Source organism: Alternaria conjuncta (assembly GCF_024043145.1).
Source record: "Alternaria conjuncta strain BMP 0040 chromosome Unknown scaffold_4, whole genome shotgun sequence".
Lineage (NCBI taxonomy): Eukaryota > Fungi > Ascomycota > Dothideomycetes > Pleosporales > Pleosporaceae > Alternaria > Alternaria conjuncta.
In genome coordinates, this window is record NW_026250093.1 from 1,792,350 (window position 1) to 1,817,385 (window position 25,036).

General features: G+C 52.7%; 10 protein-coding genes across 10 annotated transcripts; 4 read left to right on the plus strand and 6 right to left on the minus strand.

Moving 5' to 3' along the window:
• Positions 1-198: 198 nt before the first annotated feature.
• On the minus strand, positions 199-2,247 carry J4E85_003456 (uncharacterized protein; the record flags this gene model as incomplete). The annotated part of the gene is made up of 8 exons (XM_051467724.1): positions 199-500; positions 555-812; positions 867-932; positions 983-1,380; positions 1,436-1,655; positions 1,739-1,934; positions 2,000-2,014; positions 2,071-2,247. 8 exons carry the CDS (start codon positions 2,245-2,247, stop codon positions 199-201), a joined length of 1,632 nt encoding a protein of 543 aa, XP_051328883.1.
• A 1,094-nt stretch (positions 2,248-3,341) lies between these two features.
• J4E85_003457 (uncharacterized protein) lies at positions 3,342-5,150 on the minus strand (the record flags this gene model as incomplete). Its single annotated transcript, XM_051467725.1, has 5 exons — positions 3,342-3,496; positions 3,547-4,596; positions 4,645-4,831; positions 4,879-4,946; positions 4,997-5,150. 5 exons carry the CDS (start codon positions 5,148-5,150, stop codon positions 3,342-3,344), a joined length of 1,614 nt encoding a protein of 537 aa, XP_051328884.1.
• Positions 5,151-6,362: 1,212 nt separating this feature from the next.
• On the plus strand, positions 6,363-7,939 carry J4E85_003458 (uncharacterized protein; the record flags this gene model as incomplete). The annotated part of the gene is made up of 3 exons (XM_051467726.1): positions 6,363-6,822; positions 6,872-7,254; positions 7,310-7,939. The coding sequence occupies 3 exons, from the start codon at positions 6,363-6,365 to the stop codon at positions 7,937-7,939; spliced, it is 1,473 nt and encodes a 490-aa protein (XP_051328885.1).
• Positions 7,940-8,751: 812 nt separating this feature from the next.
• J4E85_003459 (uncharacterized protein) lies at positions 8,752-9,339 on the minus strand (the record flags this gene model as incomplete). Its single annotated transcript, XM_051467727.1, has 2 exons — positions 8,752-8,850; positions 8,920-9,339. 2 exons carry the CDS (start codon positions 9,337-9,339, stop codon positions 8,752-8,754), a joined length of 519 nt encoding a protein of 172 aa, XP_051328886.1.
• Positions 9,340-10,265: 926 nt separating this feature from the next.
• Positions 10,266-11,237, plus strand: J4E85_003460 (uncharacterized protein; the record flags this gene model as incomplete). Its single annotated transcript, XM_051467728.1, has 1 exon — positions 10,266-11,237. The coding sequence occupies one exon, from the start codon at positions 10,266-10,268 to the stop codon at positions 11,235-11,237; it is 972 nt and encodes a 323-aa protein (XP_051328887.1).
• A 351-nt stretch (positions 11,238-11,588) lies between these two features.
• Positions 11,589-13,445, minus strand: J4E85_003461 (uncharacterized protein; the record flags this gene model as incomplete). The annotated part of the gene is made up of 3 exons (XM_051467729.1): positions 11,589-12,663; positions 12,712-12,818; positions 12,870-13,445. The coding sequence occupies 3 exons, from the start codon at positions 13,443-13,445 to the stop codon at positions 11,589-11,591; spliced, it is 1,758 nt and encodes a 585-aa protein (XP_051328888.1).
• Positions 13,446-17,333: 3,888 nt separating this feature from the next.
• Positions 17,334-18,766, minus strand: TUF1 (translation elongation factor Tu; the record flags this gene model as incomplete). The annotated part of the gene is made up of 3 exons (XM_051467730.1): positions 17,334-18,467; positions 18,521-18,549; positions 18,598-18,766. The coding sequence occupies 3 exons, from the start codon at positions 18,764-18,766 to the stop codon at positions 17,334-17,336; spliced, it is 1,332 nt and encodes a 443-aa protein (XP_051328889.1).
• Positions 18,767-19,150: 384 nt separating this feature from the next.
• Positions 19,151-20,661, plus strand: J4E85_003463 (uncharacterized protein; the record flags this gene model as incomplete). The annotated part of the gene is made up of 2 exons (XM_051467731.1): positions 19,151-19,270; positions 19,321-20,661. 2 exons carry the CDS (start codon positions 19,151-19,153, stop codon positions 20,659-20,661), a joined length of 1,461 nt encoding a protein of 486 aa, XP_051328890.1.
• Positions 20,662-20,769: 108 nt separating this feature from the next.
• Positions 20,770-21,466, minus strand: J4E85_003464 (uncharacterized protein; the record flags this gene model as incomplete). Its single annotated transcript, XM_051467732.1, has 2 exons — positions 20,770-20,808; positions 20,870-21,466. 2 exons carry the CDS (start codon positions 21,464-21,466, stop codon positions 20,770-20,772), a joined length of 636 nt encoding a protein of 211 aa, XP_051328891.1.
• A 1,747-nt stretch (positions 21,467-23,213) lies between these two features.
• On the plus strand, positions 23,214-23,762 carry J4E85_003465 (uncharacterized protein; the record flags this gene model as incomplete). The annotated part of the gene is made up of 1 exon (XM_051467733.1): positions 23,214-23,762. One exon carries the CDS (start codon positions 23,214-23,216, stop codon positions 23,760-23,762), a length of 549 nt encoding a protein of 182 aa, XP_051328892.1.
• Between the last annotated feature and the right edge of the window lie 1,274 nt (positions 23,763-25,036).

A 25,036-nucleotide genomic window follows, 5' to 3' on the forward strand; every position in this document is an offset into this window, starting at 1 on the left:
ATGTATCGCGCAAGTTGATACGGAAATTGTCGACGTGTTGGATGTACATGTTTAGAGTACATTTGACCTTGCGCAAGCACATACAACCGTCGATACGCTAATTACAATCTAGTACAATGCTACTGACAATCTTTTTGAGGTATCATTTATAATAAAAAGAACGCCTCTCCCCAACTTAGTCCTGAACATACTCTCCTTTTACGCCTCCAACGCAGCCGTTCTCTTGATGTTTGTGTAGCGGAAGCCGAAAGCAGCAAGGAACGCGGCACCACCGAACGCAATACCAACGATGAGACACTCGCGGAAACCAGCCACATAGGCCTCAAGCACTCCCTCGAGGAATTGCGCTGGAATCAGCGTCTTGAGCTCGGAAGCACCGGCGTCCAGAACGATCTGGGGGTCGAGACCTGGTGCTGTGATGGGCAGCTGCTTGAGGAGCGTATTCTGGAAGGCAGCCTGAGCGGACGAGACACCAAAAGCACCGCCGAGGGTTTGGATGACTGCAGCGCTCGTTAGTAGTGCGTTGAGGATAGCAACGAAGGAATGTGGCTTACAAAGAAGTGTGGCTGTGGCTAAAGGCACATCGACTTCCTTAGTGGTCGCCTGGATGAGCATGACAGGGACCTGGAAGCTTACTCCGATACCGATACCACAGAGGATCTGGTATCCAATCCAGACTTTGGCGGGTGAATCGACATCGAACGTGTAGATCATGCCGGCACCGATGGTTGTTATGGCCGCTCCTCCAATCATCCATGGATATGCGTAGCCGGTCTTTGTGATGATCTGGCCAACGATCACGACGCAGATGGCTGCAAACGTTGTAAGCGTTTGAAGGAGAGGATGGATGTTGATGGTCTACTTACTGACTGCGAGGATAAAGGGTACAGTGCGAACACCACTTGATGCTGCTGAGACGCCCTGCACAGATTCTATTCATCATTAGTCATGGTCGGCAAAATGTGTAGCTCAGCGCACTTACGGAAGTAAATCGGCAAGTAGTAGAACGTGACCAAGAAGGCAGAGTTGATCAGAAACGAGAACAACGATCCGACCCAGATAGTTCTCCTCTGGATGATGAGGCTGTGAACCATGGCGTTCTCACCCAGCCACCACTGATCGACCACGAACAAAGCCATCAATACAACGAAGGCCACCAGGGTGCCAATCACAGCACCGCTGTTCCAAGCCTTGGAGATACCACCCCATTGCAGCGCAAGGATGAAGCAAACGATTGCGCCGATGATGAGGATCAAACCGGGCATATCGAGTGTGCGAAGCATGCCACGCCAGTCAGGGCGAGTTTTGGGTGGTTCGTTGGCGAAGAAGAGGAGGATGAAGAGGCACGAAACGCCGCCTACGGGAAGGTTGATGTAGAAGCTGCGAAGCTGTTAGCGAGACCCTCCAAAGGCTTTTGCGACAAGGCGTAACGAACCACCAGCGCCATGAGACGTGGCTAGTAAAAGCGCCACCGATCAACGGACCGACGACACTGGCGAGACCGTATGCTGCGCCCATCAATCCGCTGTACTTGGGGCGATCTGCTGAGGGTACTAGAACGGCAATGATGGTATACGAGCCAGAAAACAGTCCAGCGGCACCGACACCGCATATCGCGCGACCGATAATTAGAGCTACAGAGCTTGGAGCGGCACCTGTTCACGTAAACCATCAGTATGCTGTTGATCTCGAAGGGAGAAGACAACCGCGTCAGAAATTACAAAAGAACTAGTCTTACCGCAGATCACACTACCCAACTCGAAGAAGAAGATGGAGATGAGATACGTCCACTTCAGCGGAAAGAAAGTGTACAGTCGTCCCCAGAACGCTGTAGTCGCAGCTGTGGTGATGAAGAACGCCGAGCCATACCAGCCGATGTCTTGGAGACTCTTGAACTCATCGGTGATCTTGGGGATGGCTGTCGAGATTATGGTCTGCGCGTTCAATTAGGCCTTGCTTGGAAAGGGTCGAAGAAAAGATACTCGGTGCTCGTACTTACAAAGTCTAGGGAAGCCTGCAGCGATGGGTCAGTTTCTGGTTTTCGCATTCATGGGTGGAAATGTTGCTAACAAGGAAAATGGCTAAGACCAGGCCCACGAGTACGAGTACGAATCGTCCTTTCGTCAACTGGATATGCGCTAGCTCTTCTTTCTCCTCCCCTGTATTCAGCGACCCTGTGTTGAGCGATCCTTCCGTGGAATGGAGATCTTTCTCCTCGTCTGGGCGTCTAAGAACGTCTTCCTTCATGTTTGCAAGATTTTGGCAGCTGATATGAAGAAAAATGAGACGACGGTGCTTGATGGTTGTACTACTGATGCTTCACGTCGCAGGTTATTAGCCAAATAGTAGTCTCAACCATGCCGCAGCATGATCAACCTCCCTCAACGGCCCCAGTCCCGAAGTGCGAGGACGGACGAAAATCATCTTCATGCGAGGAGCCCGCTGGAGTGTTTGGTCTGCGTTGGGGAAGGACCTCCTTGGTCGCTTCCGTTCTTGCACGGAGTTCCGTCGGCGCTAGCGGACAAGCGCCACTCCCACGAACAAAGGCCTCGGTGTTTTGTCAGCACCTCTTGAGTTGATGCGAGCTACTGCATCGGGGTCGCGCATATCTTTAGTCAGCTAGAGCGATCGCACCGATGTTTTGCGGACGTCCTCTTCATGCTGGTGGTGGTTGGGGGCGCGTGCTTTGGACGCGACGCGCCGGTGGCATCACGCCAAATTCGCAACCAATGCACTATCAGAAAACGACAACATGCTTGGGTCGCTTCTGATGACCGTGATTGCGGTATACGCGGATTTCGGCGTGTTGATTTGACACGTTTGGTGTACAGCTACTATAGACATGATAAGTGGCAATGTGCCAACATAATCAGCGTGATATCAGGAGATTTCCAAGGGAGACCAAAGCTCTTGTCATTAGGCGATGGTGAGAGTCGGTCGGTAGCGAATCAAACACACATAGCTGTGTTCGCGGTTACCTTTATGAACGTTGTCCCATTCTTAGTGCCATCAGCGAGGTACACGCTGTTCCACGCCTTACTGTCCGTACGTGAGGGATATGGCGCATGCTTCGACGAAGTGATAAGCATGTGTAGGTTAAATAGGAATGACGAAGAAAGAGGCTCTCGCAAAGCGTGGGCAACGCGCACGACTGCTCACTAGAACACTAACACGAGAAAATTGTGGGCCAATATTGGAGGATAGACAAAGTGTTATATTTGGTACGCAAGGAGCGAAACTACAGAAATACGCTATAGAGAGAAGGGAAAGAGACGTAACGGTATGGTAGACAGTCAGGGCGTAGTGTACGAGACCACCAAGGTCTTCGGAAGAAGAGCTGTTCAGATAGCAAGATCAGGATGTTCCACCAAAGCCTCCTCATACATGGCCACAAGCTTCTTCTCCTTGTACGCATCTCTTGGTTTGATGTCGAAGACGAACACTTCCGGGCGAGTGATGAGCAAGTCTGTCCAGTCTTCTGTGTGAATGGGTATATCTGTTGTTATGTCAGCATTAGAACGACGTGTCAAACAGCGGGATGTGTACCAATTCCAATCTTGTTTTTCTTCTTGGTGACATTGAATGCCCAAGCCAGAGAGCCCATGATTGTGACCAGTTGGTAGTCTACAATCTCCATACCCAAGCAATTGCGACGACCATATCCAAAGACGTGGTGGTTGATGACGTTGGGGTACTTCGTTAAAGGCTCCTTGTAGGTGGGGTATTTGGGGTTTAGATAGCGATCTGGATTGAACTCTTCCGGGTTGGGATACAGGGATTCGTCACTCCGACGTGCCCACTCGGTAGCATGGATGAGCGCACCCTTCGGGATGAAGTATCCATCGTATTCATCATCCCTCTCAGCTTCGTGGGGAACGCCTGTAGGGACTGGCGGTCTCCAGCGGATCAGCTCTTTGCCGATCGCTCTCAGAACCGGAAGCTTCGGTGCGTCGGCCCATGTGGGTAGACGGTCAGGGCCGCAAACCTCATCGATCTCGTCTTGTAGTCGCTTCTGCCAATGGGGGTAATGGCACATAGCGAGGTAGTATGTCTGGATGGGCGAAGACATGGGTAGTGATGCTGTGATAGCAAGCATGCCTATCGCGAAAGCGCCCTCCTTCTCGTCTGGGACGCCATCGGGGAACTTCAAGCGCTCCTTGTCTTTGAAGAACGTGCGAGACCAGGAATGACCAGGAATACCAGCGTCCATCTTGGCCTTGACGGATTGCATGGCCCCGACCCAGAATTCCCTCTGGGCATCATGGCGCGCCTTCTCCTGCCAATACCAAGGGTTGATCAAGTTAGGTAACTTCTGAACGACTGGAAACCTGTTCGGTAGCTTCCCTGCTGGAGATATGGCAGCAAGTAGGCCAGCCGAGCTTCGGTTCAGCCCACGACTTAGCTTGGGGTCTTCCCAGGCGAGGCGTGCGCTCACACGATGGGTGAACTCTTCGGCGAGATCGGGGTAGTTGCGATTGTCCTTCATCAACGAAACCATCATCCGCGTGATCTCGAGGTGCGTGAAGCCGAACATGTCGTAATTGTAGGTCTCGGACAGACATTGGTGAGCGAATTTACGGTGCCTTGTAAGTGCCGCTGCATAATCAGTCAGCGACATCCGAAGATGAATCGATAGATACTCACCATTGTTGTCTAAGAGAGGAAGATATTCTGCATCAGTTTTGGCGCCTGGGATGTTGGGTGTGGGCGCGCGATTGGAATAGTATGCTCCACGCCTTGCGAGAAGATCCTGACACACCTTCTCGCTGTTGACACGGATATGTTTAACGCCGAAGAGAGTGAACTGGTAGATCGGACCATATTCTTCGTGCTATTATCATTCAGTTACATCGTCAGAAGCGTCCATGGGGACCTTACCCATTCAGCAAACTTCTTGTACACATCCTTAGAAGGGAACTTGTGGAAAGGACCGATCCATGGTAGACCTTTATAGCACTGTCAGCAAGTACCTTTTCTTCAGACAATGAATACTGACCTTTGGGGCCCGGCAACGGCTTGTACTTGGGCTTTTTCGGCCTGAACAGACGAACAACGGCTAGAAGAAAAGCACCGATGACACTGATGGCGATGCTGGGAACGAAGAGAGAAAGCATGGCTTGCGAGAGCGGTTGAACTCCCATGTCAATCATGATTGCTAGAGTCAACGAAAGACAGCTGAATGGTATGTCGAACTGGTACCAACCTTGGGCCAGTCCACCGGGCTTATAACTACAGCCCTCATGGTTTTCAGGCCAACTCTACTATCGCCTCAACTCCGTACTGGCATATTTTCATTGCACTCATCCCCTCGGACCTGTCTCGGTGTCATGTCTCGCGAACACCATCAGTATACTGTGGCTTGCTCGATACACAACGCGCAGGCATCATCCCGAAGCTCAATTCCTCTTGGGAACGGTACTGCGACCGCCGACCACCGATCGGATGGCATTGTACAGGTGGAGAGCCGTATTACAGTGAGAGTCCTATCGTGTTTTCAGCATCGTCTCAGGACCGGCGTGGCGGTGGGGTGATGAAGAGCATGGTTCCACTTGCCAGTCCGGAGCTGGGTGAAGTGGGCTGCCACGTGCGCTCCTGCTAAAGGTCTTGGCAAACTCCAACCATCGCAGCCTGAGGGTCTTCCATCCCATCTGTTCCCACCCACCACGACGCCTCATGTCTCAGCCTAGACAGCGACTTTCTCGCCTCTGAATCCGCTCTCCCCCGGTCACACACTGGCACGAAATCCATACCTGCTACGAATAGTTCGCCGCGGGAGTCCGCTAGACAATAAGCTCAAAATCGCCGAGCGCGAAACCGACGTTGACAACGCGATCCCGTCCCGTCGTCACGGACCTCCGCAGTACCCTCAGCGTCCACAGACGTTGATTCGCGTAGAGCGCATCTTCATGTCTCAATATAACCAGGGATGAGGGAAGACGCGATGCAGATGGCAGCTGTGTTGCGCTCTGAAGGCTGACCCGGTACCCACTCTGCTGGCGCTGGAAGCAGCCGCTTGCGTGAACAGTACATGGGACATGAAGTTAGTTTGGGATCTAGGTCCTAAGTACTAACAGTGGCTGAAGCGTTCAGCTAGATTACGGCTCGAGAATTTCAGACGGCCGCTCTTCGCGCTGCATTGTACGCATTTGGGGTCGATGAGGCTTTGCCGCTGAGACGTGGCCCTTCACTCCCAATGCTTTCAATTGCCATCGTCTGAATATGACCCGAAGCAAGGCCCGAGCTAGGTTCCAAGGGCTTATAAACCGGAAGGACCACGTTTTCTCGTGATACATTCATTGCTTCCCTCATCCTTGTTGTACATGCATTGCATTGCTAGCGTTTAGCTGCATCGTCCCTTCGTTATGGATATCTTGGCATCATTCGTGCTAGTCACATCTGTTCTTGCACGACAGGTGGTTGCCGTCACTACACAGCAGATCGAGACCGACTTGTCCTCCAATCTTTCTAATAGATCACACGTCATTCTCACCACCGATTCTTCTTATCCGACTGAATTCACGCAACGATGGAGCATCTATGATAAGGCCGAGCCAACCTATGCCGTTGCTGCCAAACCCGCTACAGCGAGAGATGTACAGACGATCTTGCGGTATGCAACCAAGAACAAGGTCCCTCTTTTAGCAACTGGAGGTGGCCACGGGTACTCGACGACGCTTTCTGGCCTACACAATGCGCTCGACGTTGACCTGCGCAACTTCAAGAAGATTAAAGTCGACGCATCCACCAACACCATGGTCGTTGGAGCCGGTTCTACGTTTCATGATATGTTCGATCCGCTGTATGCGGCCGGCAAGATGATGCGTAAGTCTCCGACATAGTCGGCATCCTAGATTACTGACAAAGCCCTCAGCTTCTGGTGGGACTTCTCCGCCAAGCATCATTGGCCTCACGTTGGGTGGGGGTGTAGGACCTTTGACTGGTGAACACGGACTCCTGATCGACTCTCTACTCTCCGTGGAAATGGTCACCGGATCGGGCGAGATTCTAACGGCGTCGGCTACTGAGAACTCTGACCTCTTCTGGGGCATGCGTGGCGCGGGCTTCAACTTCGGTGTGGTCACATCAGCGACCTATCGCATCTACGATACAATCAATGATGGCATGGTTTACAATGCAGACATGTCGTTTGAAGCCGAGAAGAACGCCACGATATTTGAAATCTTCCAGACTTACCAGGGCAAGCAAGATGATAAGCTGGCATTGACGATTGGATCCTCCATCAAGAACAATGTCGTAAGTGCTAGCCACGTCTGGTCGGATGCTTGACCTCCATTAACACATTGTCAAGCCAACAATCGATGTTTCCGCCATTTACTACGGCAACAAGCAGCAGGGCGACGCCGCGATCAAGTCGTTCATCAACCAAAAGCCATATTACAGCAACATTTCAGTCGTTCCCTACAACCGACTAGTAAGCGTGGCCAACTTTTGCGGCGATATATTCGCTCAGCGAAAGGGTGTTGGGGCGGACATGTGGGGGTTTCAGCTCAACAACCTCACTGTACCTGCGCTGGTCGACACATTCACGAAGTACATGAACTTCCTCCGTGCCAACCCGGCAATAGAAAATACCAACTGGATTATAGAGAAATTTGGCCTGGGCGTAACGGCGAGTATCGACGATGATTCTACAGCCTACGCTTGGCGCAAAACTGTGGCCTACGGCTTCTTTGCGTTTTACCTACCTGGCAACGTCACTGCGGAGCAAACCAGCGCCGTTGACACGTTCACCGCGAAGATTCGCACCGAGTTGATGTCAGCATGCGGAAACCCCGATGGCAATGTGTTTCCCAACTACGCACGTGGCGACGAGAAGCCGGAGCAAGTCTATGGTGCGACGAAACTTCCAAGGCTGAGGCTGCTGAAGAAGAGATATGACCCGAAGGGTTTGTTTAACCACTTCAACTCTTTTGCATGACCTTCTATTGCGCCACAGTTAGGGCTAGGTGCTATTGTCATTCTCAGCTTGGTTCTCGGCCTCGTCAGTTTTCTCAGTCCCATCGAGTTGTATATAATCTATGGTTCTATCAAAACTCGTATCCATCGTTTCTTAATCATCAGCACGTGTCTTGCAACGACTGAATATCGAAGCTCCGTGATGCGATGAAAAGGTTCGGCACGTGAGTCGAACTGACAGCCGCCGATTTATGGGAGGCCACTTTATTTGAACAGCATGAACAACCGCTGCCTCCTATCAAACAAACCCGCCGAACATCCGAAGCCTACAGTAGTTCTCTTGGTGAGAACTGAAGGCGGAAGGCAAAACAACGTATATCGAAGCCCGAGAAGATGTATCAACGACCGAAAGTTCAGATCAAGCACTAGTCACTTTTGTTACGGCTGTAGACGAGAAGAAAGAGACAATTCGTGATGAGAATGTAGAGAAAAGCGGCATGAATGTCTCTGGAGGCGACACGTCCTACGCGGTCCATTGACATTGACATGAATGTATACCATGCTCACTACAATACTCGATGCTCGGGAAAGGAATCGGACATTTCATCTGCGCAAACTCGATACGTTGCCAGCTAATAGCCACGCCAATCATCCCACTACCTTTGATGTCTTTAGAATATTCCGCATCTTCAACGCAGAGCTCGTTGATGTGCTCTCGCCTTCGTATCGCCACCTCAACACGCCTGCATCTGGCTGCCGAAACATACCCGCCAAATCAATACCAGCTCACTCGGCATTACCCGCCCCCAATCATCTTCCTCCGTGTGCTTGTCTCTAGACCAGAATAGCAGCAGCATTGCAAGCCACGAAACCAGCATAAAGCACAATTCTCACACGGTTCAAGTAGCCCCAGTAGGCGATCTTGTCGTGATCCTACGATACGGCGTTAGCATCTCTTGCATCTCGAGTAGATAAGCAACACGGAAGATATATGAAACTCACCCTCGCAGTCTGCATTCCCCTGCCCTTCTCTGGTAGATCCGCATAGTGCAGATCTTTCTGCGCCCTGAACTTCTCAATTAACACATCATTCACCGGGTTCATGTAGTGAAGTGTGAATGGGAAGATCAGGAACGCCAATACGCTGCTAACGCCGTAGATAATGGTGGTCTTCCCCGTAAGTCCTTGCTTGGTGGAGGAGTTGTATGTCATGATGGCAGAGAGGATGAGGTTGGAAGCCGAGAGCGAAGTAGCGGGGACTTGCGCGGCGCGGAACTGGTAGTGCCATTGCCGGATCGCGAGGATTGGAGACGGAGACTCGAGGATGGAGGGAATGGAGATAGTGGACAGGGCTGTGTTCATGCCGAGGAGGAAGGTGGCTTGGAGGAGGGTGCTGAATTGGAGGTGGGCAAACGACAACATCTCGAATGAGGATTACAAGACTTGGGGATGCGAATAGCAAAAAATGGGTTATGGCAAGACGATGAGAGACGAAAGTTAGCTCTTGAAGATGCTGGCGTTGATGTGAGCGAGATGCAGTATATGCTTATATCTTCATCGCACCTTCTCTATGCATCTCTCTACCAACGCCCATCGCTCTTCCTCCGCAAACATCACCGAACTCCATCCACGCACCTCATCACCTCCTCATCGCACCTCCTACGCCGGCTCTCCAACTATCGGCACCTGTAACCCTCGGATTTCCAGCTCGTAGATTTTCGAATCAGGTAAGCAAGAATCCTACGACCGCACGTCCGAGTTCCTGCTAAACCGGTGAACCGCGTTACCAAGCCCAACCACCACAAGGCTGCTTCTTCACACGAACACGGACAAGAACCGCGCTAAGGCTGAAACTGAATTCGGGCCGTTCTCAGCTGAGTAACTCGCGAGCAAAAACCTAAATTCCAAGATGATGGGACGCCTGATCCGATGCGTCCAAGGTCGCTTCGACCCGACATAACACGCTAGTCCGGAGTTCCGTACAAAGTTTACAAACAAACGTTCACCACGCCGCATCCTTCCAGGAGAATGTCGCCAGCGAGAAGGCAGGAGTGCGCTGTTCGCGCGCAATACCGGACACCGAGATGACTAATTCCCATTGTGCGTGCGCCGTTCTTGTGCGTTCCTTGACGTCAGTTATTTTTGTTGGATCGTGAAGTGCTTACTTCTGCCTTCGTATTTCCTCTTCATATCAACTGTCAGAGCGTCGAGATTGCCGGCCTGACTTGAAATACGCGCGCGAAAGACGAAAGACTACCATCTCACATCACCTCCCACGACCCCACTCTACTCTCCACTAAGCATTTCCCCTTCGCGGTATAGCTGCTCCAGCGCGACATCCACCAATCATGTCTTCATTCCCTGCCTTCCTCAAGTCGCAGCTCCTCTACACACCCAAGGTACCTCAGCCGGAGACCTTCACCGGCAAGACCGTCATCGTAACAGGCGCTAACAGCGGACTCGGCCTGGAAGCAACACGACACTTTGTCCGCTGCGGCGCGACTACAGTCATCATCGCATGCCGCACGCGATCCAAGGGTGAAGCCGCTCAACGCGATATCGAGGCCACGACGAAGCGCACCGGCGTACTCCAAGTGTGGGAACTGGATCTCTCTTCGTACGCTAGCGTCAATGCGTTTGCGAAGAAATGCGAGACACTACCTTGCATTGATATCGTGTTGGAGAATGCGGGTATCGCTCAGGGCAAGTTCGAGAGAATTGAAAGGCATGAAGCGCACATTACCGTCAATGTCATCTCCACCTTCATGCTTGCGTTGCTGCTGCTCCCTGTTCTGCGAAGAACAGCGGAAATACACAAGACAAAGCCGTATCTCACCATCGTCACATCCGAGGTACACCACTGGACGCAGTTCCCGCAGAAGAAGGCAGACAGCATCTTCGCCGAGCTGGACGACGAGAAGAAAGCCGACATGGCAGATCGCTACAACGTCTCCAAGCTCATGCAGATCCTCCTCGTTCGGCACTTGACCCAAGTCATCATCAAGGACAAGAAGAAGGAACCCGTTGTCATCAACTGCGTTACACCTGGTCTTTGCAAGTCGGATTTGGTCAAGGATATGGGTATGGCGCCTGTGGTGTTCAAGAAGGTTTTGGGACGCCAGGTCGAGGTGGGCAGTCGATTGCTGGTGAATGCGACAGCGCTGCCGGAGAGCCAGGGCGAGTATATTTTGGATGATCATGTGGAGGAGCCGTCGCCGCTTGCGAGGAGTCAGGAAGGTGCGGAGCTGGGGAAGAGGGTTTGGGATGAGTTGGCTGGGATATTGGAGAAGGCCAGTCCTGGTATTACTCAGAATTTGTGAAGCCTAGTTTGAGGTTGTGGCTCTTCCTCGCTTGATGCACTGGTAGTTAGAGTCGTGGGACTTAGATAATGTGTAAGCTTTCCATGAGTCAACAAAATGAATCTGGATATTCAACGCACCGTATCGTACATGAGAGGGACGTTGAAGTACACATTGACATGGACCTTGTTGAAGCGTGGACGTGATTGCGGTGGAACTGATCGGGGTATTCTATTGTTGCAACGACACAGCCAAGACGAGACAAGCTTCTTCGTCAACGGCGGCCAAGTAGCCTTCCTGAGATTCCTGTTCTATCGATATCCATACCTGCTTTTAGACGCCTGCCCCATATTTTCATGATCATTAACACCCTCAACTCCATCTAGTCAAGAAGTAGCGAGCCTTCTCAATGACGTTACGTGAACAATGTGTAGGATGACTCTCAAGCTTGCTGATGCAGTATTGCAAGCTGTTGTTCCCCTCAAGGATGGGTAACCGTCGCTTGTCGTCAAGCGTGACAACGGGTGTACCAGTAGTAGTGTTGAGAAAGCACTCTTCCTCCGAGGGTAATAGGGCATCAATACCACACTCCACCGCCGCCGATGAGGAGGTTCGGTCCCAAGATCGGAGCGACCAGCAAGACATGGCCGCACGATACAAAGCTACCGGCCACCAGGTTGGCCGTGCGTCCATGGACGATCTGTCGATCAATCTGAAGATTTGGCCGGCATGGAACAGCACGTATCTCTCTCCTTCGGGATGACGTGCCCACCGCCACATGTCCGCACGGGCCGTGGCTGACATGGGCGGCTCTTCCTTGGCGCATTTCTCAATCTCGGGGATGCTGGTGAAAACGTTCAGGCTAACCAGATGGAGCATTATCATGCTGACACAGTCGGTGGGGGTTACTTCACCCTCGTCTTCCTTGCTGGAAGAAGCTTTTGACCGTGAGAGAAGCGTTGCCAGATCTTGGAGCAAGTCTTGCGTCTCCTGCAGGCGGCCTAAGATCTTGATCTTAGAAAGCACCCGGTATCGATTCGAAGGTTCGTCGGCGTCGAAAATGCGCAGAAGTTGCTGTTGCTCGAGCACCATGGCCAGAATGGGGTGCAGAAGCAGACGAAGGTGGTGTAAGGGTACGTCATCACCGACTGCCAGCCGACCCTGGAGGAAACTTCGAAAGAGGCCGTTGAGGGATGGAGTTGAGTGCCCAGAGCGGGGTCCAACAGAACCCTGTTTCTCAAGCCAGGCACCAAACTTTGCGGCATTGCAGGGTCCTGGTTTGTTGCCGTTGGCGCCAGAATGCTCGAGCCACTCATTGTATGAGTTGGCATGCCACATCTCGTTGTCTTGCGGCAGGGGCACTTGTAGGTCGTTGATCGAGAGAATTGGTGGTAGGTCGTGCAACAAGCTGATCTCAAGGTCTACGTAGACCCAGGCATATGCGTGACTAGAAATGTTAGTCGAACGTCGGGGGGTAGTGTGAGATGTAGCTTACCGATTGCGCTGCTCTTGCTCTTTCCATCTTTCCCACATCTCTGCTCCTTCCGCTCTTGGATTGTGCACCGTCTGTTCAGGCTGTAATACGCCAGTGCATTTCAGCATCTGTCGAAGTTAGTCCAGGTTCCCAGCGCACGCATAAGGTTGATGACTTACACTAAGATATTGCCCTCTTTTCGACATGGCATACGCAGCAAAAGAGTCTTTACCACTCCGTGCGCAGAGTGTAAGCAACTGCAGTGCAATCCCTCCGATCATTGGTTGCGATATGCTGCGGCTCTCGAGAACGTCGTCCAATGCAATCCTGCATATTTCTATTAAGCCGTTGGCGAGTACGTGGGATTCGAAATGATCTGTAAGCATAGCACCTTGGGAGATGAGAAGTATGATGAGTAGAATCCCGACATCGGCCTTGTCGACTTGTAGAATGTCTGTGATGTTGATGCTTGAGGAGCCAGCGAGACCCAGATAGGGCTGAATGGAGTCGATGCGGTTTGCGTACGTTTCGATAAAGTGCATAAGAACGTTGGAGGGTGGGAGGACTACGATGCGTCCAAAGAGGCCTTGACTTGATGTTGAAGGAGATTGTCGGCTCCAGAGTGCCCGTTGCAAGAGTATCTGTACAGTTGCGACAATCCGGTCTCTCGCATCGTGTGTGAGAGACTGGCTGGGTTCGCTGTCGTTCTCCGCAAGCCCTTGCCATGCGGTAGGCTGTGCGAGTACATCCACCATCTGCGCGAGTACATCATCCGATGTCGCAAATTGGTGCACAGCTTTCTGTGGATACTGCTTTGGTGTAAAAGCGTTTCGTAAGCCTGGCGAACTCGCTGGTATGCTTGTGCTCCCTCGATGTATCGTATCAGGTGGTGTTAACGGCTGGTTTGGCCCATGTGACAGGTTATGGTGTTGTTGTTGAAGCCCTTGACCGCCGCCTACACAGCCTGGCGGATACAAGGGATCGCTAGGGTGAACATCCATCGATGATATGGAAGCGAAGAGATTGTTTGAGGTGTCCATAGCTTCGCTGTTAGCTGGAACACCGGGATATGGGAAGCTCATAAAGTCGTCGTAACCACCAAGATCCAGAGATGGTGTGGGTAAAGCCGAATTGGCGAATGCAAGCATGTCGCTATTCTGTGGTGGTTGATTCTCTGGCACCATATAGCCAGTAAATTGATCCATGTTCGGCACATGGTTGCCGTTAGAATAGTTGGTGTTTGTCGGGCTTGTTGACGCTTGACTCCGTGCCGTCGATTTTCGAGGCGCTCGCGGCTTACGCGAGGTAGTTCTAGGCTGACAAACATAGCCTCTTGCAACGCATTGTGAGCATGGTACCTGTGTTTCTATTAGATATTGCACTGATGGCTCAGTAAGTGCACTCTGGCTAGGTACTCACCTTCCTGTCGCACCGTGCCTTAGAGATGGCACATCTGGTGCAGGCAATCAGGCCGGGGTGACTCATTGAAAGTGTGATGTGATTGGGAGGTCTAGTCGATGTACCGATGATTACGAGGTATGTTGGAGGCGTACTCAGGTACTATGTACGGGATGTAAGCGGGTATATGTGCGTTCCCCAAGCTAAGCTCATACGAGACGGTACCCATATATACCCCTCCTTGGCACTTGATGACAGGATGCAGCTGAGCTCGAAGACAGCCCTGGAGTGCGGTGACGCGTGAAGATCTTCAGCGACACACTTCAAAGTCGCCAAAATTATCCCGAGGGACAACTTTGATGGCTAGCGCGAAACGACAGGACGCATCAGTCCAATTTGAGGACGCATGCTCCTCTTCGCAGGCTCAAGGCTATGCATGTTTGTTGCGGCGGGTTAGGCCGCTACTGCCAGGTTCAGGCGATAAGAGCCAAGTGGGGCAAGGGTTTGGGGGCTGTAAACCTACGCCAGTCTCGCCTCGCAAGACGATGCCGAATTGACTTTCCAGCCTCACCGCACCGCTGCTCGCTGTTGTGGGCCAGTCAAGCATAGCAAACGCCATTCCCACGAGGCCGCGTGGTGGAGCCGCAAAGCTAAGCACTTGCCAAAAGGGACCTACTTTATGTAAGCTGGGCTGACCCTGCACGAGGCGTGGCAATATTCGTGAGACACTGACGAAGCTGGAATTTAGTAGGCGCACAGGCAGCAACAAGATCCTTTTTGAGCGTCTTCTACTCTCGTTACTTGGCCGGTTGTCGCAAGAATGAGTCCAACGCCTGGTACCTGTAAGCACTACTTACGCCGCGCATTGGACTGTGCCCAAGTAATGTTGCATCGTTTCTCTTTCCTGTACGACCCTCTGAAGTCAGATAACTTGGCCAGCTGCAACATGATCGTATACACGAGCAATGATGAGCCATAAGGTGTGTTAGCAGCTCGATCTGGTCCCCGAAATCCGTCCTTGGCCCTCTTCTCACGATAAGCAGGTCCAAATGTAGTGAGACACTGGCTTTCGCACTTGATGGCTAAGATCATGTAGCTGAGAACATGTCGCTGCGACATGTGCACACAGACTCGGCCCTCCCGGAGACGCGACCTGGGTTCGGGCCTTCCCGTAGATACGATGCAGCAACCCCAGCACCGCAGCATCAGGCGCTGCAGTCGAGATGAATAACTGCGTGGCCACACATGCTGGCGCTCCTTGTCTAGAGGCGACTCCGCTTGTAGGTCGCGCTTTCAAATGTGTATACAACTGAGTAGCGACAGCTGCAAGCATATGGGTGCTGTGTGTAGATGGGTTTACTGAACACTGGAAGTCGACCTTAACAGCAAAGCTGCATACTACACCAGCAAGACCGAGTATGAACCGCCCTTGTCTCTGAATGACATTACTGCAGACGCCGTGTTGTAATAACCCGGCGGTCCACGAAGCCAGCCCCGATCTACTCTGGAGTCTGGGAGTGCCGCGGCTGAATGATAGGATGAATGATTCGTCGGCACAGGGGATGTTGACAAAGCCGATCATGCCGAGCAGTTCATGGGGGAGAGCCGTCGCGTATTGCGGATCTAGAAGAGGCCCGACTAACTGCTGGTCGGACGGCTGGCCTCAGCTTTCCATCCAGACCCGGGACTTAGTGCTCGAACACCTTGATCGTCGTTAATAGTAGCCTTGCGTCTTTTCTGGTGCCAGATCCATCCTCTTAGATGCAGATTCCTGACGTGGATCAGACTGTGCCGGATTGCTCCATGGGGTTGGTATCGGAAGCTACTGTGATGCTCGGCCGAGTTGAGCATCCGTCATTTAGTCCAATCAATGACGACAAATAGGAGTGTCCCTAAAGTAAGCCATTGTTTATAACTCGACCTAGAGATGTGGAAGACAAGAGGTCTCCCATTTCGATAGGCTACCGGTCAGCTCAACGCACCAGTCATGGTAGATACATCGGGGTCGCCGCGTCCATCTTGTATAGCTTGACCAATGGGTGCTAACACTCTTGAACGTGCTGGTGCAGAGGCGCAATCGCTGAGAGCAAAGCTCAACCTGATGTGAGCGGGAACACTTGCGAACAACGTCAGGACGTTAGTCCCATGGAAACACACGTGATTCATCGTAGTACGGTCATCATCAGGAAGACTTGATCCCGACCTGGTCTTCGGAAAGCCAATTGTTGCGATGTTCCCGTTGCGAAATTCTTCATTCCTTACAGCGTCTTGGGATTGCTCTCTTGGCAGATTGGCCAAATAGCTCATAGTCTGGATTATATAGGCAAGTCAGATGGATCGTGACTTTTGTCAGCTCCTGAACGTTGATTTGTCTCGACAGCCGCGAGCTGTTCAATCAGCCAAGACAGACACTGAACACGCGACGTTGTGCCGGGAAGCAAGCCTAGTCCCATCGTGAGTTGCGCGATTTATACAGTGCTCAAACCATACGAGCGGTTCGTGGCGCATGACTGATTGAGAAGACGGTGTTGCTCGTATGCAGCGTATACATGCAGGGGCGTTATCGACGATGATTCTGGGTTATCCTTGGAAGCACATAACAGCGCATCCGACGTTGGCGGCTACGAGCAGCCTTCCCCGAATAGTAGAGCCGATGAGATAGACTGATCTGAAGGACGCAGCATCAGGGGCGTAAGAGATTCGGTCCGGCCCCTGCAGTGATATCAAATGGGCCGCTTCCGCCTGTAGTGTACAGTAGCGTAGTAGTAAAGCTCAGCCTCCGCATCTTGATACACGTTCCATGAACGCCATGAACGTATTATCGAGGGATCCAAGGCCGCCAAACTGGCGTGCGATACGACTGGTGGTTGTCAGGGTGGGGTTGAAGATGGAGAAAGCGCGTTCACCAGCAGCGGCAAGTGGGGAAACCTGAATGCCAAGCTTTCCATCGCGGACCAACAGCGGAGTTACGACAAATCAACAACTTCTGAAGCAAGACCTGGTAACTGTTCAGCTGGGATGCAGGCACGATATTGTCAAGGTAGGTCATTACATTGTTCCATGTTGATCGTTACTCAACGCCCCCATCTAGATCCGTTTTGGCGCGCTGCTAAAGTACATTGAAGGTCAATCGAGAAGCGGAGAGCTGGGGTATGTCCAACACAATTATGTTACAAGGAAGACTTCGGGGGAATCTGCCCCGGAAGACGCTCGCCTCTTCTTCGGGCCCATTGAGTTTGATTAATTTACTCAAGAACACGCGTTACCAGACCAGTAGCGACAGTTCGGCCACCCTCGCGCATGTTGAACCGTTGGCCAGTCTCTAGGACGTGGGGCTGGTGGAGTTCGCAGACCATCTCGACGTTGTCACCAGGCATGACCTGCTTGTCGTGGGCATCCTCGGTGCCCTCTGGCCAGTGAAGCGCGCATGACTCGTCAGCGGTTCGGATGAACATTTGTGGCCTGTAGTTCTCGCCGAAACCAGTGTGACGACCACCTTCCTCCTTGCTCAGGACGTACATGGAGACGAGGAACTTCTTGTGAGCCTTGACCTGTCCGGGTACGGAAACAACCATGCCGCGGCGGACATCATCACGCTTGACTCCACGGAGGAGAAGACCGGAGTTGTCACCTGCGCGCGACTCCTCGCACGACTTCTTGAAGGTCTCAATGTCGGTAACCTTGGTCTTGATGGGAGCAGTACCCTTGCCCACAAGCTCGACTTCGGCATCGCGCTTCAGGATACCGCGCTCGACACGGCCAGAAACGACGGTACCGCGACCGGCGATGGAGAAGACATCCTCAACAGCCATGAGGAAGGGCTTCTCGGTCTCACGCTGGGGGGTGGGGATCCATGCATCGACAGCCTCCAAAAGCTCATCGACCTTGGTGACACCAATCTCAGGCTGGCGGCCCTCGATGGCGCAGAGAGCGGAACCCATGATGATGGGCGTCTCGTCACCCTCGAAGCCGTAGCTGCTGAGGAGCTCACGCATCTCCATCTCGACGAGCTCCAACATCTCCTTGTCGTCGACAGCATCGACCTTGTTCACGAAGACAACAATCTTCTGGACACCGACCTGGCGGGCGAGGAGCAAGTGCTCACGGGTCTGGGGCATTTGACCGTCGGAGGCGGCGACGACAATGATAGCACCGTCCATGTTGGCAGCTCCAGTAATCATGTTCTTGATGTAATCGGCGTGACCGGGGCAGTCGACGTGGGCATAGTGGCGGTTGTCGGTCTGGTACTCGATGTGGGCGGTCGAGATGGTAATACCACGCTTTCGCTCTTCGGGGGCCTTGTCGATGGAACCGTATTCGAGGTACTTGGCGTAGCCCTTCTCTGCTTGACGCTTGGTGATGGCGGCTGTGAGGGTAGTCTATAGCGTATCAGTCGTCATGAACGTGGGAGGCGGGGCGAGAGGCGTTGTACCTTTCCGTGGTCAACGTGGCCAATGGTACCTGATGTCTATTAGCATGACCACAGGTATGGTATCTGGGAAAGCATACCGATGTTGACGTGGGGCTTGTCTCGTGTGAAAGAGGCGTAGTTCCGTACGCCGTTCATCCACCTCATCGTGCCCTGCGCGCCCAAAGCATTTTGCACGGGCGACACATTACGCTGGTATTGGAGGGCGGAGCGCGAGGTGCGCAGGAAAACTCTGGAAAAGCTCGACATGATTGACCCGATCACACGATGCAGAGAAGCGAGGGGATGCGATTGCTTGAGATGGCGGTGGTGTCTCGAGATGGCGAGGCTCAAATCATTTTCTTAGCGCGACATGGTAGCGCATCGGCCAATCATGTGAGGGGGAGATCCGAGCTCGACAACTTTGAGAAGGAGCGATGGAGCACTGCGGGCGGAGAACATTTCCCGGTGACGTTGTATCATTCTCTATTCAGCGTTTCTTTAGAGAATCTACCGTGTCTTTCATTACCTCAAAACCCATCAATTGACGTTGGTGACGCTTACTCCAATCGATACGCCTACGCGAATACCCGAGGTTCGTTCGGCGGAAACTGTGAAAGTTGCATCATTGGCGCGCATTTCACCTACACCACCATGTCTCTCCGCACATTAACAAGGACGCCGCTGAGCAGCGTCTCACGGATAAGCACGATAAATACCATGCCATTGCGCGCCAAGGTCACACATCCCGCCTGGATGAGCGGGTCGAGAAAGGTACAGCACCCCTCCAGCCCACCACGCCTTCACACCTAACAATCGCGTAGTATGCCACACCCACCGCAGACCTCCTGAAAGCGCAGCAAGACGACGACCCCGACGATGTCATCTTCACCAACAACTACGGCGTCCGCAGCATCGAGCTCAACCGACCGAAGAAGCTGAACTCGCTCAATGGCTCCATGGCCCGCAAGATCATACCGAGGTTGCAGGAATGGGCAAAGTCAGAACTGGCAGGTGTCGTCATCATCAAGGGCAACGGTCGCGCCTTCTGCGCCGGAGGAGATGTCGCAGCACTGGCAAAGTGGAATAAGGAAGGGCCCCAGGGACAGCAAAGCAGTTCAGACTACTTTGGGCTGGAATACAAGCTGGATCACCTCATCGCAACCTACTCGAAACCCTACGTCGCTTTCATGGACGGTATCACAATGGGTGGTGGTGTTGGACTTTCGATACACGCTCCCTTCCGAATCGCAACCGAGAACACCCTCTTCGCTATGCCCGAGACGACCATCGGCTTCTTCCCAGACGTTGGCGCGTCCTTTTTCCTGCCTCGCATGGAAGGCGCTCTCGGCACCTACCTCGCCCTTACATCCGAACAACTCAAGGGCGTCGATGCCTTCTACCACGGCATCGCGACCCACTACATCCACTCCTCCACGCTCCAGCAACTCGAGGCGCGTCTTGCCGAACTACAATTCCCCGACTACATGAAGCTCGACGAGCGCTTCAAGATCATCAACTCTACAATCGAGGAGTTCAGCACTGGACTACCCGCCGAGCGACCGCACATCTCCGGTGAACTTCGCAAGGTTATCGACACCGTCTTCCACGAGGACATGCCTAGCATCCAGAACATTTTGGCATCGCTTGAGGACGTCAAGAAGGGGCACAAAGATTCAGAGATCCAGACATGGGCCGACAAGACTATCCAGACCATCCACAGCCGGTCACCCACCTCCGTCGCCGTAGCCCTCCGTCAGATGCGCGTCGGCCGCCAATGGTCCATGGCGCAAACCTTCCAAAAGGAATACGACATCGCCTCTCGCTTCATGGCCCACCCCGATTTTGTCGAGGGCGTAACCGCGCGCCTTGTAGAGCGCAAGAAGGAGCGACCAAACTGGAAACCCAACACCCTCGATGACGTCAAGAACCGCGACGTTGATGCTTTCTTCCGAGACAGTAGCGAAGGACCATTACCTCTGATTAGCGAGAAGGACTACCGAGAGTACCCGCACGCGTGGATCGGGCTACCCCGCGAGTCAGAGATTTTGAGAGAAGCTGGTGGTAACAAGAGGGAGGATGTTGTTGCTAAGCTTTTGGAGAAGTATGAGGGCAAGCAGGGAGTCCGGGAAAAGATTGCGGAAGTACTGGAGAGATATGAATAGGAGATTGGATATGTAGTCTTCAGATGTTTACGTGTAGTATAAAGCCGCTTACCGCTATCTGAGGCGAATCTACTTTTCGAACGTACAAGACTATCTTTTTATTACAGATCACGAAGTCGGAAAGCCGCCGTCTAACGTAGCAGGACCCTATTTCATACACCGTCAGCAAAAGCGAAATCGTCACAAACACACATGTGTCAACACGTACCATTCGCACCAAATTGCGATTGATGATCTTCCAGCTACCATCCCTCTGCTTCGCCCACGTATCCTGATACTGAGCCTTATCAATCAGAACCTTACTGTTATCCACAGGGTTCTGAACGCCAGTATACGGCGTAAACCAATGCGTAGCCTGAAAGTACGTAACAGACACAGCGCTTTTAGGACCGCAAATATGAATCATCTGCGTGCCAAGATGATGCTGGGTAGATACGAAAGTGCTTAGACCGGGTGCTAGGTTGTCGATGATGGCTTGGACACCGTTTAATACGCCGATGGGATCCGAGTAGTTAGCGCGGGCATCGGTGGTGAAGACTTTTCGGAGGATGTCGTAGTTGCGGCCGTCGATGGCGAGGGCATAGAGGGATAGCGTCTGGCGGATAGATTCTGTTGCGACTGGGTCTGGGTGGGCTTGGAGGGGGAATAGGCCTGCTACATCGCTGAAACTAACTGGCCCGGGGGATATATCGGGGCAGCTGGTGTTCGTATTGCGGGCTATGATTGAGGCGCTGGCACTGTCTTGAGCGGAAACAAAAGGCAGGGCGAGCAGAGCCGCAATGCGTAGTGGGAATGCGATGCGCATGTTCATGCAGGTACGGAGCAAGGATATGAGTGTGGGATGGGTGTAGTTTAGAAGAATGAGGGCGTGATTTGGAGTCAGAATTGACTAGCCAATTGCAACCTTCGGGTTTGGAACAAACATTCAATGGTTGTAGTTGATATGTAGGTATTGGTTCTCGGGAGATTGGGACGGGTGGCGGGCGGATACTCTGACGAGCAGCCGAGCCGTTCCCGGGATACATGCTGAATGGATGTTTGTAAGTGCAGTCCGAGCTATGCGTCAAGGCCAGAAGATTGGAGCAGAGAATGTGAAGTCGTTGAGATAATTTAATTATGCTGTATTACTACGCTAACACAATTCGGTTCGTATGGACGTGTCTTGCCGGCGCTCAATTGCGAGGATCTCTTGTCCTCTGGATCATCGATGTTGTTGAAGCGCGTCTCACTCCGGGCCATCATGGTGCCATCTGGTAGGAACATGTCCCGCTTCGGTCATTGAATTAGATGTCAGTGGAGTCAGATGTTTGCTCAATGGAGTGGACGGCAAGGTGGAAGCGACGTTCATGTGGGCCGTTCCTTGGCGGCATGATTGGCGGGGTACAACGATCAGGGCACCTTGTACAAGGAAGGCGCTGAACAGGTCTGCAGCCTACGTTAAGATGAAGACATACAAAGTAGACAACCCAACATTGAAGTAGTATTCGAGATGTCCAATTTTTCCCTTAGTGAAGTAGAGTCGCATTGCTCGTCAACAGCAGAACCTACACAAACGATGCATCTCTGTTGACTGGATGAATATCAGTAAGCAAACATACCGCCAAGACATGCTTGTAAGACCTAGATAGTACCATGCATCAGCCTAAGTGCATCATGATTACTTTTACCGCACTTGACGATACAGTACACATTCCATTTGACGAACCGCCCATCGCGTACCGCTAACGCTGGGCACACCCCAAACTCGCAAGCAGTCGCATCGGCGGTACTTCCCCATCCGGCGACACAACGCGGCCCGCCTCGCATGCAACGGCGACCGTCCGTTACGCATCCGGAAAATGGGTGGTCATCGGCCCATGTCCGCATCGGGTGGCGTTATCCATGGCGCTCAACAGTTCAGCTGAAGAGGAAAAGCTTGGCTTGGACGTCGAGCTTGTGCATGCACTTTGTCGTACTGCTGCGATGGTGGAGAAGGTTGAGTAATCTAAAGGTTAGGAGGCTTGGATTGTACATTGTGTGTGCCGTGGTGATGATAATCGAAGCAAGGCTGAGATAAGGTTGTTTGGTTGGCAGTGGAGGACCGGGAGCGAAGTGGGGCAGTCGCCGCGAGCCCGTGATGGGACGGTTGCGCAGGCACGACCGGCTGGGCTGATCAACAATGGTACGAAGACGAACTCTGCATTGCACAGAGTGTTGCGTCGAGCGCCCGCGAGAAATCAATTAATACGGTGTCAGGTATGGACTCAAAGCATTTTGCATTAGACCTAGCATTACATCCTGCACATCCCGTAGACATGTGCATCATCCCATTATCATGCATTAGTGCATTAAACATCAGACATTGAAAAGTATACGCTAGCTCCTCTTCCACATTACGCGATTAGAATAGTCCCAGTCCGAGGCCCGCTGCTCCAATCAACATGCCCGCGAAGTGACCTGTTGGAAGTGCTGCGCCTCCAAGGAACTCGGAAGTCGAGCTTGGGCTCGGCTCTGGGGCAGACGACGTGTCTTCTGAGGTAGTAGTAGAGCGCGTCGAGGTCAGGCTCGATACGATGATCGACGAGGGAGGAGGGGCAGACGAGGGTGCTTCCAGTGAGGAAGAAGGCTCGGGAACGGTCGAGGGCTCCGGAACCACGGATGATTCAGGAGGAGGAGCGGACGGCGATGGACCTTCAGACGCGGAGTCAGCAGGACTGCTTGATGGAGGCGCGATACTTGTCGGTGGTGGTGCAGCGCTAGAAGACGGAAGGACTGTGCTAGACGGTGCAGGTGCCGCACTACTTGGAGGTGGAGCCGGGCTCGACGATGGAGGTGGAACTCGAGTACTGCTTGGCGGTGGTGGTGGCGGTGAAGCGCTGCTAGAGGGTGGCGGCGGAGGAGGTCGCGAGCTGCTAGGGGCTGGGATTGCACTAGAAGAAGGAGGTGGAGGGGGAGGCCTACTTGAGGTTGGTGGAGGAGGTGGCGGCGGCGAGCTTGGAGGAGCAGCGGTGGTTGTTGGTACTGCACTTGTTGAGGGTGCTTCCGAAGATGGCAGAACGACAGATTGCGCAGTCGGCCTTCGAACCGTCGATGTACTCAGGCCGGCAACCGAGGAAACATAGGTGTTAGTTCCAAGTGAAGATGAAATGCCGCTCACTGTACTTCCATCGGCTGGGTCACATGCGTCTGGACCAATTGACTGGCCAAGCTGGGCAATGACGGTCGGCTGGCTGTTGAGGAAGTCGACTACCGTGGGCGCCACGAACGCTGTATTGGGGACGGAGTCGAGAGGTACAATGAGGGACGAATAGAGTGTAGGAGACGACAACACAAGGGTTTCTGTATCAATCACACAAGCCGTACCCACCGCCTCGACCTCCAGATGGCTAAAAGTCTCGTAGGCTAAGTAGGTCGTAGGATACGTCAGTGGCACGCCCGAGTAATCCCATGTGAATGTTGGCGGCGCTTGAGAAGGTAAGGCGTTGATGAAGAGTGATGAGCTGACATCCCTATTTTGATCATCCGTATATATCGTGAGAGTGGCTGTTGGTACCTGAACGATCTCGGTAACGATCTCCCCAGGGTACTCTAATCTGGTCGCGGTGACGTCGATCTGGCACTCGCTGGAGCAGGAGATTGATGCAGGCGTGGTGGAAGATGGACTTGGGGTCAATGTTTCCACAATGGTAGTAGGCTGGATCTGGGTGGTGACGAAGGACTGAGTGATGAGAATAGTGGAAATGGACGTCGTTGCAGGCAACGTCACGGTAGCTACCGAGGTGGAGCCAGGAAGAGAGATCGTGCTCAACACTGTCGATCCTGGTAATGTGACAGTTGACAGTACAGTACTTGTTGTAACGCTGCCTGGTAATTGGCTCACTATCGTAGAAGTGACAGCAGGTAGCGTTATCGTTGAGAGGATAGTGCTGGCTGGTAGCTGGCTTGTAACAACCGAGGTCTCTGCAGGAAGCTGAATCGTAGAAGTGACTACTTCACCAGGTAAAGTGAGTGTGGATACAATTGTACTCGCTGGCAGCTGGGAAGTTATCACGGATGTAGTGCCGGGGAGTTGAACAGTAGTAGTCGTAAGTTCGCCAGGTAGAGTGATAGTGGAAAGTACCGTACTTGCGGGGAGCTGCGTTGTGACCGTTGAGGAGACTCCGGGAAGCGTTAAAGTAGTAGTGGTAATCTGGCCTGGCTGTGTAAAGGTCTCCACAACGGTCTCTGGTGGCGATATGCTGACAGAAGTCACCGTGGCTTGCGGGAAAGTTAGAGTCGATACGATCGTTGAAACCACAGTACTAGGCGGAATTTGAGTTGTGATTGTTGAAGTCTCGCCTTCTAACGTCGTCGTAGTTGTGGTGACCTGGGGTGGTAGAGTCAGAGTGCTAAGCTG